Consider the following 18,106-nt stretch of genomic DNA (forward strand, 5'->3'; position numbering starts at 1 on the left):
TACAAGGGGAAAAAAAAGAAACTGATGGAACTGGATCTACCCTTGATTTTATTCATCTGTGATATGGGAGAAAAAAATATATTACAAAGAGACACTAATTAAAGGTAGAAGCAAATGACAAGTCAAGTTCTTAATACATAAATGCACAAACTACCTCTTTAAATCCTCCATTGTTATTTATTAGTAACATTTTTAAAATACTAAAATAACATGAATTTGGGTCCAATAATAATTACTAACTTACTGATAACAAACACTAATTGCCATTTATACTGTATTCAGCATTATAAAGCTAAGCACTACATTAGGCAAATTGGAATAAACTGGAACTCTCCCCACACTGCTTTAGTGTCTGTAAACTGGTAAAATCACATTGTAGAGCAGGTAGCCAGTACTTAGTAGAGCTTAGTACTTACTCAATAAGACCTAACAATTCTACAACTATGTATTTACACTAGAGAACTTCTCATATATACTTAAAGAGACAGATAAAAAGACACTGATTGCAGTACAGTTTATAATAAAAAAGTTGGAAAAAATGTAAACGCTCATCAGTAAATGTGAATATTCATACTATACAGTAGTTTAAATGAGTTAAATAGACCTATGTATATCAAATAGATAAATCCTGAAAACAAAAATAAATGAGTTTTAAAAAACAAAAGGGATAATTGCAGTTTTGTAGACAATGCAATTAAAACACAAAATCAAATACAAAGTTAATTTAAAATATCAAATGCAAAATAACATTTTACATTTATATGTTTTTTAATATTTTATGTAACCATAATCTTTGGATACATATGCTGATGCAGCAAAAGCACAAAAACATGTATGTGAAGGATCCACACAAACTTCAGTAGTTTGAAGACAATAGTTACTTGAGGCGAAAAAATGAAGGAGTAGAAGTGGAGTGCAGGAAAGCCTCCAACTTTAAGAACAAGGATTATTTTTTCAAAGAATTCAAAGCAAATATTATAAAAGTTTACATTTCCTAAATCAATGTATCTATTATATTATTTTCTGTGTTTTTTTAGGTTTATTTATTTATCTTGAGAGAGACAGGAAGAGACAGAGAGGGAGGGAGGGGCAAGGAAAGAGGGAAAGAGAGAATCCCAAACAGGCTCTATGCTATCAGTGCAGAACCCAACGCAGGGCTCAAACCCATGAACCGTGAGATCATGACCTGAGCTGAAATCAAGAGTAGGAGGCTCAACCGATTGAGCCACCTAGCCACCCTTCAGTTTTGGAATGTTGTAAATTAGCTAATGGTATTATACCAAAGTTAATGTCCTGTTTTGAAAACTATATTATTGTTATATAAGATGCTAACTAACATTAGAAGCCAGGTGAAGGTCATAAACTCTGTGCTTTTTTTGTAATTCTATAATTAGTCCAAAATAAAAAGACTAAAATGTTTAAAATAAAAACAATAAAATATCAAAAGAAAGTATGTATTTATAGGGGCACCTGGCTGGCTCACTAGTAGAGTGTGAAACTCTAAATCTCAGGGTTGTGAGTTCAAGCCCCATGTTGGGTATAGAGATTACTTAAAAAAATAAAAACTCTCATGGCACCTGGGTGGCTCAGTCAGTTAAGTGTCCAACTCTTGATTTCAGCTCAGGTCATAATCTCTGGTTCATGAGATTGAGCTGCATCCTGACAGTGTGAAGCCTGCTTGGGACTCTCTCTCTCTCCCTCTCTGTATGCCCCTTCCCCACTCGTGCACACACACACTCTCTCTCAAAATAAATAAATATTTTTAAAAATAAAAAAATCTTTAAAAAATGTACATACTCATACACATGAAATAGTCTATTATCCTTATTACTGTTATCTCTAGAAACCAATATTATTTAATAAGTTTGAAGATTTTTTTAAAAGCCCAATTAAGGGATGAAAGGCCAAAAATTTGTCTTGTCAAGTTTGCTCCCTCATCAGCAAACTGTGACCTTATTTCAATGTGTACCTTATTTTATCTTAGTATGGAAACCTAAAGTTGGAAGAAATATTGAAAGAATAGTATCAATGTCCCAACTTCAAGGGAAGCCTTTACCCAAGTCATTGCAGAAAGACAGCTGTATTCCTTTGTTTAAAAATCCTTCCACATGGAAATAGCATTAACTTTATTAACAATGCATTTCAAACCTTCCAGTCAAGAAAGTATTTATCTGTTTATTATCTACTGTCTCCATACATTAGAAAGTAAGATCCATGAAAGCAGAGAATTTTTCCAGTTCACACCAGATCTCAGCAGCTAAGATAATGCCTTACACATACTAGAAATCCAATAATTTTTTAAGAAGGAGAGATAATATATGATTATTACATATAAGATCTTATTTTTCTTGTTGCTTAATATATTTCAGTATGCACTTATCCCTTATTTGTACATTAAGTACATTTGAAGGTTTTAATTGTTCAATTTTTACTAACAGCTTATCTTAAATAATTCATTTAGTCCTTTTCCTTTAAAGGTAAAATAAAATATGTCCTTTAATACTAAACTCAAAGATACACCTGTTATTAAAATAAGGTTTAGGGGCGCCTGGGTGGCGCAGTCGGTTAAGCGTCCGACTTCAGCCAGGTCACGATCTCGCGGTCTGTGAGTTCGAGCCCCGCGTCAGGCTCTGGGCTGATAGCTCAGAGCCTGGAGCCTGTTTCCGATTCTGTGTCTCCCTCTCTCTCTCTGCCCCTCCCCCGTTCATGCTCTGTCTCTCTCTGTCCCAAAAATAAATAAACGTTGAAAGAAAAAATTAAAATAAATAAATAAATAAATAAATAAATAAGGTTTAGTTGCTAAATATAGTTATCAAAGCCTTCTATAGTGAGCAGAAAACATTCCACTTAATATAATATTCTTGTTAATTAGCTGCAAATCACCTGCTGGTTGACATTTGCCTTGTAATATACAGTCTTTGAGTTGCATATTTTTACTTACATGTTGGCTTATGTGAACTCTTTCAATTTCCACAGAGTCTACCTGATGCCTTCTGACTACAAAAAAATTCTTATATTTAAATAATATTAATATTCAGAATTAAAGTTGCCCCCCAAAACTACCTAGGGAATGTAAAGTTAAGAAAAAACTCATTATTTCTTTATTCTAATTCGAATATTTCTGAAAATAAGCCAAACCGATTAAGAAAACATTACAGAGGAGGCAAGATACAAGAAATCATAAAACTTTTAATTAACAATATTTTAATTTGGGAGCATCTGGGTGGTTCAATCAGTTAAGCATACAACTTCAGCTCAGGTCACAATCTCACAGTTCACTGGTTCAAGCCCTGAATTGGGCTTTGTGCTGACAGTGTGAGGCCTGGAGCCTGTTTCAGATTCTGTGCCTCCCTCTCTCTCTGCCCCTCCCCTGTTCATGCTCTGTCTCTCTCTCCCTTTTTCAAAAAATAAATATTTTTAAAAAGCAATATTTTAATTGTAATAGACTTGTATAGAATTAATATAAGTGAAACAATTTTATGAGTTTATTATTTGCAATAACTATATTATTGCTATATATTATATTATATAGCAATATAATATAACAATAATATATTATTGTTATATTGTTATAATATTGTATATTATTATATATTATATAATATATTACTGCTATATAATAATAAATTATATTATTACTTGCAATATTACAGTTCATGTGCCACTTCACCAGTAATTTACAAAAACATTTGTGGGAATATATCAAGCTATCAATTACTGGCAGGGTAACAAAATAGAAAGTAGAAAGTTACAGTCTTACAGGCTGGAGGAGAGAACAGAGTGCTGCAGAGACATGGAAGTTTTGCTTAAAAAAAGGGATAAAATCCCCAGAAAATCCCCCATATCTGTCTATCTATCTATCTATCTATCTATCTATCTATCTATCTATGCATCTACAGATAGATAGAACTATGAGTCTTTGTTGGTAGAAAGAGAGAGAGAAAGAAAAAAAATCCTTAAATGGAAGGCCTACTAATAAATTTAAAAGGAATGAGAAAACATCATCAATGGATGACAAAATTGGAGGGTAAAAGAATTCTATCTATTCTTAACAGATAGAATATTTACAGAGCCTCAAAGTAATGCTTCAAAACTTATTAATTTAAAAAGGGAAAAGTCCAGGTGTGTCTGACTGGCTCAGTCAGAGCATGTGACTCTTGATCTCAGGGTCATGAGTTCAAGTTTCAGAGCTTACTTTAAAATGGTGGGGGGTGGGGGTGGAATGCAAAGGAGAAACATGACGGGCATCATGTTTAAGGACATCACTTTAACCAAGTGATCAAAATTAATACTTGAAATAATTTATATCATGTGCCTTCTGATATGGTATACTTAAAAAAATATTACTTCAGTGTTATTCCTGAAAAGTATGTATAAGTCAAATTTAATTCTGAGGAAACATCAGGAAAATGAAAATTAAGATACATTTCATGAAAAACTCATGTACTCTTTAAAATTATCAAAGCTGGGGGTCTGGGTGGCTCAGTCAGTTGGGTGCCCAACTTCAGCTCAGGTCATGATCTCACAGCTCATGGGTTCGAGCCCCGCATCGGGCTCTGTGCTGACAGCTCAGAGTCTGGAGCCTGCTTCGGATTCTGTGTCTCCCTCTCCCTCTCTGTCCCTCCCCTGCTCACACTCTGTGTGTGTGTGTCTCTCTCTCAGAAATAAATAAACATTAAATTTTTTTTTTAATTATCAAATCCAAGATAAAAAAGATTGAGAACTATTTCAAATTAAAAGAGACTCTTGAACAAGACAAAAGAAATAAAAACAATGTGTGATGCTAGATTAAGTACTGGTCTGAGGGGGGAAATAGCTACAAGGGATATTAGGATAATTGATAAACTCTGAATATGAAATGTATATTATTAAATAATAATTCTGTTCCAATGTTAAATGTCTTGATTTTGACAACTGTACTATGGTTATATGAGATAATTTGTTTGTTCTTAGAATATACAAACTGAAAATTTAGGGGTAAAGGAAAGGGGTATCTCCAGATACTTCCAGATGATACACAGAAATTTTAAAATGGTTGCCTTGGGATTTTCACTTCCAGTCAAGCTGGAGTAATAGGGATCAAATTTACCCTCCTGCCTGAAACCATTTTAAAAATGAACAATATATATAAAATATCATTTTGCAATACACTAGACATCAGGAAATGAAAGACAATGATCCCTGAGAAACAGCAATCAAACAAAGTAAGCTCTATCATTACCCCAGCTTACAACCTTGAAAATTTCCAGGTTCTGGTACAGACTAGGGAAAGCCAGGAGAACACAATGCAGTCATGGAGTTGAAGAGACAGAGCAGAATATGGGGCACCATACTAGCTTAAATTTATAGGGCCAAGTATAGGAGAAGAGAAAGTTATACAAAGAGCAAATTCTGGAAACTTGCACAAGGAAACTCTTGATAATTTTTTTAAATGTTTATTTATTTATTTTGAGAGAGAGAAAAAGTGCACATGCAAGCGGTGGAGGAGCAGAGAGAGAGGGAAAGAGAAAGAATCCCAGGCAGGCCCAATGTTGTCATCACAGAGCCCGACATGGGGCTCAATCACACAAAACGTGAGATTGTGACCCGAGCCAAAATCAAGAGTTGGACATTTAACCAACTAAGCCACCCAGACACTCGGGAAATTCTTGACAATTCTAATCAACACATAGGTGTGAGGAAAGAACCCAAGTCCAGGGAAAGAATTATCCAACAGGATTTGAGAGGACATAGCCCATCACTCATATAGCATGGGATTAAAGGGACTATTCCCACCCATCCCAACTAGAAAACCCCAGTATTCATAGGAATTTGTATAGGCAGTGTTCAAAAGGGACTTAGTACTGGTGATTAATTGGTCCTATACTGAACAAATCTTAAAAGCAAGACATACACAAAAAATCAAGTTCCAAGGAACCTAAGTGCATTCCAGAAATCAGAATATTTATAGGAAAACAAAAATATCCAATACCCAAAATGGTAAAACACTACAAGGTGATTTCCAATCAAAGATTACCAGGTATGCAAAGAAGCAGAAAAACACAACACATAATAAAGAGATATATATTAGTTAATTGAAAGTGATCCAGAACTGACATAGTTACTAAAATCAGCAGACAATATCTTTAAAATAGCTTTAATACTTTTCAAAGCTTTCTACGTTCCCAAGTTTATATATCTCCAAAGAGATGTGGAAAATTAAAAAAATTAAACTACTAGAAATGAAAAAACTTATACTGAGTGAGATGAAAATATAAATTGATAAGACCAATTACAGATTGGACATTGAGGGAGGAAAAAACTAATGAACTTGAAGACATAGCAATACAAACTACCCCAAATGAAAAACACAGAGAAGAGAGAATTTAAAATAATAAACACAAAATCAGTGAGCTGTGGAGTAATTTCAATCAGCCAAATGTAAGTGCAGTTGGAGTCACCAAGAAGGAAAGGGAACAAAACCAAAAAATATATTTGGGCAAATAATGACTAAAAATTTCAAAACTGATAAAATCAGATATAAGTAGCTCAGCAACCCTAAACATGAAGAAAACTATTTCAAAACACATCATAATCAAACTGTTTAAATCAGTAACAATGTAAAGAGTTGAAAACCATGAATACCCAAATTAATCTCATTAAAAATTTTAGGACACTCCACTCAACAACAGTGAATACACATTCTTTTCACCTGAAGTACACTTGAAACAAATGTCAAGAAAGACCATATTGTGGGCCATTAAACAATTCTCAACAAACTGAAAATCATTTGAGTAATACAAAGTATATTTTCTGACTGCAATAGGATTAAATTAGAAATAAAAGAATGATCTTTGGGAGGGCAAATATTTGGAAATAAATAACACAATTCTAAAGAGTGCATGGGTAAAAAAAAGAAATACAGGGGAATTAAAAAGTATTGTGAAGTGAACAGAACCAGAAATAATACATAAACAAATTTGTGGGATGTGATAAAACTGTATTTAAAAGGAAATTTTTTAACACCGAACATATCAGAAAAAGCAGAAAGGTCACTAATCAATGACCACAGATTCCACCTTAAGCAACTACAAAAAGAAGAGCAACAATAAACTCAAGGTATAGGAATGAAGACCATAAAAATCATGGCAGAAATAAAGGAAATAGAAAACAAAAACAACAGAGAAAACCACTAAAACCAAACTTGAGAAGGTCATTAAACCTCTAGCCAGAGTGACTAGGAAAAAGAGAACAAAAATTACTGATATCAAGAAAAGAGATAATGCAGATATTAAAAGGATAACAAAATATTGTATACAACTATGTCAATACATTCTCCAACTTTTTTTTTTTTTTTTTTTTTTTTTTTTGAGAGCGAGAGGGAGACAGAGAGAGAGAACATGAGCCAGGGAGGAGCAGAGGGAGAGGGAGAGAGAATCTTAAGCAGGCTCCATGCCCTATGGAGCCTGATGCAGGGCTCAATCTCATGATCATGAGAATGTGACCTGAGCTAATGTCAAGATTGGACACTTACCCAACTGAGCCACCCAGGCACCCCTGAAATGCATTACTTGAAAGACTCAAACTATCAAAGCACACTGAATAAAATAACTTAACACCCCTTTATCTCTTGAACTATTTAAATTGGTAATTAAAAATTACCCAAAGTTGGGGGGGGTAGGGCTCAGTGACTCAGGTGGTTAAGAATCCAACTCTTCATTTTAGCTCACGTCATGATCTCATGGTTCATGAGTTCGAGCCTCTGCACTGTCAGCACAGAACCTGCTTGGGATTTCTCTCTCTCTCTTTCCCCCACCCCCCCTCAAAATTTATAAATAAACTTTAAAAAAATTATCCAACAAAGAAAACTCCAGGTCCAGATGTCTTTACTTTGTTTATTATAAAAAACATTTTTGCAGAAGAAATAATACTAAATTTATATGAACTTTCCCATAATATTGAAAAGTAAGAAATATTTTCTAATTCATTCTGGAGGTCAGCATTACTCTAATCCCAAGCCAGACAGAGACATTATAAGAAAATTCCAGAAAAATTTCCCTCATAAGAAACAGATGCAAAGAAATAAACAAAATTTTGGCAAATCATATCTAATGATATATTAGAAGGATAATACATCATGGCCAAACTGAGTTCATCCCAGGAATGCAAGATTGGTGTAACATTCTAAACCAATCAATGCAATTCACTGTATTAATACACTAAAAAAGGAAACACAATATGATTATCTCAATAAATGCAGAAAAAGCATTTGACAAATCCAACATCCAATCCTGATAAAAACTCTCAACAGACTAGGATTAGAATAGAACTTTGTCAGCCTGATAAAGGGCATCTTTAAAAATGTAGAGCCAGTACCACACTTAATGGTGAAAGTTGGAATTTTTCCTCACTAAGATCAGGAACAAGATAAGGAAGTCTGCTATCACCACCTTTATTCCACATTGTACTAGGAGTTCTGGCCAGTGAAATAAGGCAAGAAAAAGAAATAAAATTTATTCATGATTAAAAGGAAACATAAAACTAACTTTAATCTCAAAAACATGATTATCTTTGCAGAAAATCTATTGTAATATTTTTAAAAGCTACTAAACCTAATAAATGAACTTAGCAAAATTGTAGGATACAATCAATTGTATTTTTATGTATGAGTGATGAATGATTATAAAATGAAATTTTTAAAATACCATTTACAATAACAACAAAAGTGAAGAAAGGTGTGAAAATCACAAAACATTGCTGAGAGAAATTTAAAAAGACCTAAATAAATGAAAAGATATACCCTTTTTGTAGGAAGGAATAATATGCATTATAAAGACATCAATTCACTAAGTCTAGCACAAACTAAATAGAAGCAGATTATACAAAATCATGAACAGCAGCTGACAAAAATCATTGGGGGCCATCAAAGAAGTCTGCCTATCAAAGGCACCAACATTATTGAAGTATCTCTACATTATTATTTTTGCTGAATACCCTTACAATTCCTCCAAAAGGATTCTACAGCTGGATTACCTGGTATAAGTCTTTTAATTAATGTATAATCTTGCCAGTCATTTCACTTCTCTGTGCCCCAGTTTCCTCATCTATAAAATAGAGATAATAGAACTTCTCTCATTCAGCTATTGTGATATTTAAAAGATAAAGCTTCTACAAGGCACTTAAGAATTTGGTACATAATTCAGGGCATCTGGGTGGTTCAGTCAGTTAGGCATGTGACTCTAGATCTTGGCTCTTGATCATGATCTCACAGTTGGTGAGTTCGACCCCTGTGTCAGGCTCTGCGCTGACAGTGCAGAGTCTGCTTGGGATTCTCCCTCTCTCTGCCTGTCCTCTGTTTGTACTCTCTCTCTGTCTCTCTCTTTCAAAATAAATAAACAAATGTTAAAAAAAAAAGAATTTGGTACATAATAAACAACTGCATAAATACATCCATAAAACCAATATAAATAGTAAACTTACTATTCTTTATTTTTTTTAAGATTTTTTTTTAATGTTTATTTATTTTTAAGAGACAGAACATGAGCAGGGGAGGAGCAGAGAGAGAGGGAGACACAGAAACCAAAGCAGCCTGCATCCAGGCTCTGAGGTGTCAGCACAGAGCCCAATGCAGGGCTCAAACCCACAAACTGTGAGATCATGACCTGAGCCAAAATTGGACGCTTAACTGACTGAGCCACCGAGGTGCCCCAACTTACTATTCTTTAGAGTTAGGTGTTTATTATAATATACCCCTTCTTTAACTTAACTAATGATTCCTATTGCAAATCAACCTCAGTTTTAGTCAAGGTTTGTACAAAGATAGTTCATTAAATTGCATGTATTTAGTCAATCTTAGGCAGCGAGAGAAAAGTATCTTCTCTTATCCATTTTTTACTAAGAAGCAAACATAGATAATGCCTGGGATGACCATAATCTTGATTTACCTGATCCTAGTTTGTGCCTACTGTCTAGGCATACCTGCTAATGGTACTTTCTTTCACTCTTAAGTGTCCTAGATTGCACAGGAATTTAAAGTTGCACAAGTCTATCATAATTCTTGATTGGAATGGAAACTGCATCTAGATAAATACACTTGAGTAAGGAATCAACAAACCAGGAATGAAATGAACAGAAACTGAAAAAAGAAGAAGGGTATAGGCAGTATGGATAACTAAAAATGAAAGAACCAAAGTTGTTAGAGAATAATATATGTTTCAAAATGTCCAAATAACAAAACCAATTCATCCACAAATTGAATTCAAGATTCCTTTGCTGCCTATAAATTCAGAAATTCTTTTCTTTTAATGTTTATTTATTTTATTTTGAGAGAGAGAGAGAGAGAGAGAGAGAGAAATAATCCTAAGCAGGCTCTGTGCTGTCAGTGCAGAACCCAACATGGGGCTTGAACCCATGAACCATGAGATCATGACCTGAGTCGACATCAAGAGTCAGAGGCTCAACCAACTGAGCCACCCAAGTGGCCCTAAACTCACAAATTCTTAAAAACTTAGTGATAGTCCATGAAAAATTCATCAGGCATTTCCTTAAGGCTTAAAAAAAATCCATAGATGAATAGCAAATAAGTGTTAATACACCAAATTTAATTTCCTTTTCCTCTGTTTTAATATATAATCTTAAAGCCAATATGTAATTCTGATAGATACATTCTATAGAAATTGAGGAAACTTGTTTAAATCCACACACTGTAGACCAAGTTTTAGCAAGAAACTATTTTTTAGAGCTATTTTCAATCTCTTATCTGAAAACATTAGTTGACTTTGGAAATTTTAATCCCTTTAATATCCAGCAGCAACTAAACAAATAGTCATGATCCCTTAAGAGGATAAATATATTCATTTTAATTAAAGACTGAATTATGTGACTTGGTGTGCACTTTTGCATTTGTATTATGAGATGTATTTATGTGTCCTATGCATTTCAAGAATGAAAAACTGAAAAGGAAGTATAATTTTAAAGAATAGCCTATTAATAGAGGCATTCTTAAAAGATCTGCATCTTGATCTTAAATTTTCAAGAATTTAATCAAAGAATAAAGTCCTGGAATGGGCCACAACATAGATGAACGTTGAAAACACTATGCAAAGTAAAAGCCAGTCACAAAAGACTACATATTGTATAATTCCATTCATACAAAAAGTCCTGAATAGGCAAAGCTATAGAGACTAAAATTAGATTAGTGGTTGCCTCAGCCTGGGGCTAGGATGGGGAGGATAAGGGAATGGGGAATAACTTCTTACAGGAATGAAGGAAATATACTAAAATTAATTATGGTGATGGTTGTACAATCCTCCACATATACTAAAAGCCACTGAGTTGTATATTTAAGTGGGCAAACTTATGGTCTATTAATTATATCTCAATAAATCCATTACCAAAAATAATTTAGGTTATAATTCCTATCTGAAACATATATTGTTATATACTAATATCTTAAAGATGGAAAACATGATTCTAATATTTGATAGAAAAAATTCAGGAAATTTATCCATTTGTCTGTTTGTGTTAATTGCTCAACATTGATGCAAATACTACACTTTATGTCACTACATTCCTACTGATTTTCAGAGTATAAATAGATTTCTTAAATGCTTTTCCCACAAAATAAATTTAGAAATTGTCTTGACTTTAAATTTGGTGGAAATTTTCTAGCTTCATTTAAAAATATAAATATTTTTTAAATAACCTGTCAAATTGTAGATATGTATTCCTTAGTAGCCATTAATTTACAGTATCTCAATACAAAGTTTAATAAGAATAATGTGAAGGTTTTGTAACATGCATAACTTTTTAAGTGTATACATACAGTCCTATTTTATCTTCTTAAATTCTATTTGTAGAGTTTCAAGTAAAAAATACTAATCATTTCTTGACCAAGTTATATACGTTTCGTATTCAATTATTTTTAAAAAGTTACCAAATCCCCCCACATATTAGACACCAGTGCTACCAACACTGATATGGGTATTTGCAAGCTGGACCCAGCTCCAAGAGAAATCCTCCATTGTGATATACATACCTCATGAAAGAAAAAGAGATCAGGTGGTCCCTAGTAGCCTTTACTGCTGCTGCAGACAAATGCAGCCTCGGCCACTGAGTACCTCTGCAATCTTCACCAAGGCTAACCTCAGCTGACAAAGCTGTATAGAGACTACATTGCTGGAATTTCTCTAGAGCTAGAAACGCCATACTCAACTCAGCCAGCACCCTTATGCCCACCCACAGATAAATCTTTCTCTACTAAAACCATTCCACAAAATTTGGAAGGAGTGACTCTTCCATCAAATGCACAGACATCAACACAAAGCTACAGAGACATGGAAAATCAAGGAAATATGACACCACCAAATGAATACAATTATTTTCCAGTAAGTGACTACAAAGGAATGGAAATCTACAAATTGACAATTCAAAATAATTATTCTTAAAAAGTTCAGCAACCTAAAAAAGAATATATATCAATGATATCAGAAAAGAATATATGAATAAAATAATAGGTTCAAAAGAAAGGTCAAAATATAGAAAAGAACCAAATTCTGAAGCTGAAGAATGAAATGAATGAAATTTAAAAATGCAACAGAGAGCAACAATAGAAGATGTGATCAAGCAGAAGAAAGAAACTGTGAACTTGCAAACAAGTCATTTAATATTACCCGCTAAAAGAAAAGCCAAAAAGCAGTGAAGAAAGCCTACCTAAATGATGGGACATCATGATGTGAAATAATATTAGCAATATGGGAGTACAAGAAGAAAAGACAGAGAAAGGGGCAAAAACTTATTTAAGGAAATAATGGCTGAGAACTTTCCATATCTGGGGAGATATATGAACATCCAGGTCCAAAAAGTCATATTGTACACCTTAAATATGTACAATGTTGTCTGTCAATTATACTTCAAATATTAAAAAAAGAGTAGATAAAGCTAGCTAGTATATAACAAATGTTCATTATATAGATATGAACATGTATAAAAATAAACAAGTACATATAAAATTAAAATGTATGTGCATATATAGTTTTTAATATACTCTTTGGTGTTAATACAGTATTTTTGATACCAGATAAAACAACAGAATTTTAAATTTTTTATTTTACTTATTGATTTCTGTCTAGTCATGGTGGTCTTATAGCTTTGTAGAATACAGTTTGCTTTAAATTTATGTCAAATAAAAAAAGAAAATATTATTTGCAAACAGGAGATAGTATTTTTGGGTTTTTATATTTTTTTCAAAAGTAACTATTATTACCTAAGTAACTATAGTTCCAAATGGTTTTCTGCTTAAAACATTTAAATCCCTAAGATAAAATTTGTCCTAGTGGAGATAAACCTATCTATCAATTTTTCTCTGGAATTCTCAGTAAACACATTATACATCTCCCTAGTGAGCTGACATTTCAAGCAAACATAAATCAAGATCTTACCTATAAATAGTGAAGTCACAACCCTGAACATGTTAATAAGTGAGTTACATGAAACAATGAAAAATGTTAATATAAACCATCTATAAAAATTCTTATAATAATTTTCACTAAGAGTAACAGTATGATTTAAAGATATATTGAATTTCACAAACCAAAAATATATAAGGAAGAATAAAGGATGGTAAAACATCCAATAAAAAACTCTAAATATTAGAGATTATATTCATCACACTTAGATGTCACTGCATGGCCCTAATAATTCAAAGATAATTAGACTTTTAGGTAAGTAGACTTTTAAATAAGCTAAAAGTTACTTTGGGACTTTATAACAATTTCAAAAGGCATTTTATGCTGCTTCAAAGAGACACTTTTCTAAGCTCCACTACATAACCAATCTAAAATGATATGAGATATGAACTCTTCAAAGTCCTGTTCTATTAAATTCTGAGATCACTTCTAGGGCTAGTGTGACCATTAGGAGACAAGTTTAAAACAAAAGTTTCATGTTCAAACCTCAGGCACCAAAAAGGCACTCAAAGTGGCTTATAGAAACAAGGAAGAGCTCTGCAGAGGATCAGAAAAATATGTGGGTCAATTCAGAGGAACAAGTCAGACAGCTGAATGCAGTAGCCAGTGCAAAGAAAGGATGGCTAACTGCCCAGACATATTTCACTACTCAAATACTTATAAATGTGCACTCCTTGTATAGCTACTGTCATCTGATGCAAAAGTTAAAAACTGAATGCTCATACAATAACAAAAATGTAAAGCACCAGGAGCCCACTAGGCATTGCCTTTTAGGGAGAGGTAGGCTTTATAAATATAAACACAGAAGCCAATGTAAATATCTGTAATCATTTTGTTAACCATATATAACAGACATTTTCCTGTAGTAATTTCATTGACACTAATCATATCCATATATATTTTTACACAAAGGTTTCTATATTTGCACAATACTTAGTATATTTTTAACTCCTCAAATATATTTGGGAATCATTCCAGACCACAAGACTCCGAGGAATTGCAGAATTTATCAGACTGACATGTCAACACATATGAATATAGAACCCATACAATGTTGTTTTTATTCAGCAAGCATGTCATAAACAAAATTTTCTGGCTTATGATGCCAGGTAGATGAAGTCAATTAAAGTCATTGTAATTGTTAAAAAAATAAACTCTGAAACTTTAAGTCTACAACGTAGTTAACAGGTATATTTTTTAAAAAGCTAAATTCACATTATCTTCTGAGATCTCAAGATTCTGATGCCATATAACTTTATACTCCCTCCATAGAATTTAATGTAGAGTCAATGGGCACAGTACAGATGAAATACATGTTAAATACTATCTTGTGAATTAAAAGAAATGATCAAGATAACAAAGGCAATTCCATTTCACCAAGATAGAATAATGCTTCCATTTTGTTTATTGCTTTTTTTTTTTTTTTAATTGATAGCAGGTCAAAAGACATGCTCATCTTAAAATGATTTAAGCATGCTTCTCACCAGTCATAATTAGGGTATAAACAAACTAAGAAAGCTATAATCAAAGTATAGTATAATCACCGTATAATCAAAGAAGATAGGATCACCAGGGGTTGAGCCCTGAACTTTATATTGCTAAATGAGTGATCTTGAGCTATTTAAGTATTTTGAACTAGTTTCCTCATTATTCACATGGGAAAAATAATCATGATATCTACTTCACAGAGTTCTTATTGGAGAGTAAGGAATAAAAAGATCTGAACACAGTTTTCTAAACTTGGAAAGAAATATAAAAATTCATTGGGTTATCATCAAATAACAATTTTGCTGAGAAACAAGCTATTCGACATATAATGTAATATATCTGCTTCTTTTATACCATAATTAAAATATTTTTAATTAAATAAATATTCATCCAGGGCATTGAGGAGGGCAACTGTTGGGATGAGCACTAGGTGTTGTATGGAAACCAATCTGACAATAAATTATATTTAATATAAAAAATTTATCTGAGTAAATTATACAACTATTGATGTCCTCGCTTTTAATAATTTAGAGGTAAGAATAATTAATATATTTTATAACATTATATTTTATAATATATTTTCTAAAAAGAGTGATGACTCATTTTTGATTTTAAAATTTAATCTTCTCATACTGTTTAACCTTTGTTTTACTATGCATTTCAATTAATAAAACATATATGAGCTTCCAGTTAAGCTTTATGAATAGATATCAGTAGAAGGAAAGATGTTTATTAAATTTCTAAGTGAACTCTAAATCTGTTCTTTTTTCTTATCTGATTCATTTGATGCAAACACAATAATAGGGTAATATATTGTCTCATTGGTGAATAACAAATTAACATTATGCTTTCAACATACTTATTACCTGAATGAGGCTTTAGATAGAACCAAATATAGTTAAAATATTAAACACAACAATCAGAGGTAAAATATTTGCAACAAGCCATACCTAGTAATAAGAACAGCATTATCGTGGTGGGCAATCCCATTTTCTGGAATGGTGTTTCCATCACTTTGGTGGGAGAGAATGGATTTCTGCCATTTACAGAAGCTATCGAGGGACTTGTCTGCATGGTGGTTTATCTCCAAGTTTGGCTGCAATACAACATGCATACCAGAAATGTTCCAAACAAATTACTAAGGTCAGTTGTTAAAACTTCTGAAGACTAAAGTGGGACTATAATTAGAAGCAGTGGTTTCTAGGAATAATCTCTTGCCAATTTTTATTTCTGTAATATCTGACCTAGAGTTTAGTGTACTATTGAACATTCTTTCTAGTGTCAGCTTTAATGATAATGTGAATATATGTGATCGTCAGAAACCAAAACCACTATTATAAGATCTGCCATGCCAATACTCATCTTTCTACTGAAACACATAGCTAATATACATATATATAGTTCTAACATGACATAAGAGGTATATTCTTATAAACTATTTAAAATTTGCTTAAAATATTAAATGCTTAGGAGTGAAAATCATATTCAACTAGAACTTCCTAGAACTTCCAATAATAAGATATTTTATTTTGTAATACATAATTCTATAGCTTGTCTGTTAAGAGTTTTAGATTTCTAAACTAACTCATTCTTACCTGATCTTCTGTAAGAACAATTAACCGGGCCACTATAATATTCACAACGTTTCCTAGGCTGGAATCACGGTAAAGTTTGGCAACCTGACCTCCAGAAAATAAGAAAAGACACAAAGTCAGACAAAAATCATAGGGTAATTGTTTAATATTTTTTTAAAGAATGGTCAAATAATTGTTCATAAATTTAACCACTGTGTATATAAAAAGGTATTATTTGATCTCATATCACTTAGAATTCTACCCCCAAGATGCCTCCATAAAAGATTTCTTATACAAATCTACCTCAAGAAACATTTTCTCCTAAAACTGAACTACAAATAGTAATTAAGAGGGTGAGCTGATGTTCCAAGTCAAATAAAACCTCTTAAACAAGATTTAGTACGACCCATTCAAACTGTCATATTATCTGAAAATGAACAATAAAGTCACCTTTACATTTATTTCCTATGGAATTGAAACATTAATATATCATTTTGTTCTCATTTCAGACAAGTAAATTTTTAAAATCATCAATTCACATTAAAAATCCATGACCTTAGTCAAAACCACACATTATTAAGTTAAAATATTATATAGAGGCATCAAACTTACAATATTCATCACACTCAAAATGTAATGTTCAATGTCTTTGCGGCCATGGTAGCCCACCATCATTTTGTCTGCCACTACCAATGTCTCCACAAACCGCTCAATGCTTACTGATCTCTTCTGTCTGTGGCGGATATGCGTGCCATTAATTGGTAGTGAAGAAGGAAAAGTAGATGTGTCATTCAGCCACCAGGGTTTGCCACTTCTTATGAGGTCTACAATAAAAATAATTAATTCAGATAGGTTCACTAATTAAACTTACTTATTTTTAGATCTTTCATATAGACATGTTTCTCATAAACTATCTAAAGCAGTAAGACTTTTCATAGTGAGGAGAAGGGATGAGGAAATGCGGCAGTGAGAAAACTAAACCTTTTACAAGTATCAAAACAATCATTTTATCTGAAAAAATAAACATTAATAACATATAGCTGCTCATAAAAACAAAACAAAATAAGCCCAATGAATTACATAATACAAATTTTTTTAAATAATCATTTCATATTATTTCAGTGATTATATCATAATACTTTTAAATATAGAATATGTACTTGATACAGTTTTTTTTTTCTAAATTTTATTTTTCAACGTTTATTTATTTTTGGGACAGAGAGAGACAGAGCATGAACGGGGGAGGGGCAGAGAGAGAGGGAGACACAGAGTCGGAAACCGGCTCCAGGCTCTGAGCCATCAGCCCAGAGCCTGACGCGGGGCTCGAACTCACGGACCGCGAGATCGTGACCTGGCTGAAGTCGGACGCTTAACCGACTGCGCCACCCAGGCGCCCCCAGTTTTTTTTTTTCTAAAAACAACTAGAGCATTAACTTTCTAAACACTCTCAAATACTTTTTCTTTTTTTTTTTCTTTTTGAGAGAAAGAGACGGCACAAGTGAGGGAGGGGCAGAGAGACAGGGAGACACAGAATCTGAAACAGGCTCCAGGCTCTGAGCTGTCAGCACAGAGCCCAACGTGGGCTCGAACTCACGGACC

At 32.9% G+C, this 18,106-nt stretch overlaps 1 protein-coding gene across 1 annotated transcript in view; it reads right to left on the reverse strand.

Moving 5' to 3' along the window:
* ADAMTS6 (ADAM metallopeptidase with thrombospondin type 1 motif 6) overlaps window positions 1-18,106 on the reverse strand; it is a 295,540-nt gene that overhangs the window by 256,441 nt on the left and 20,993 nt on the right. Inside the window, exons 4-6 of the mRNA XM_023257025.2 lie at window positions 17,120-17,331; window positions 16,529-16,612; window positions 15,884-16,029 (exon numbers count right to left, since the gene is read on the reverse strand). Coding sequence (XP_023112793.2) covers window positions 15,884-16,029; window positions 16,529-16,612; window positions 17,120-17,331 — 442 coding nt within the window. The remainder of the gene's footprint in view (window positions 1-15,883; window positions 16,030-16,528; window positions 16,613-17,119; window positions 17,332-18,106) is intronic.

Source organism: Felis catus, chromosome A1 (assembly GCF_018350175.1).
Source record: "Felis catus isolate Fca126 chromosome A1, F.catus_Fca126_mat1.0, whole genome shotgun sequence".
Classification (NCBI taxonomy): Eukaryota; Metazoa; Chordata; class Mammalia; order Carnivora; family Felidae; genus Felis; species Felis catus.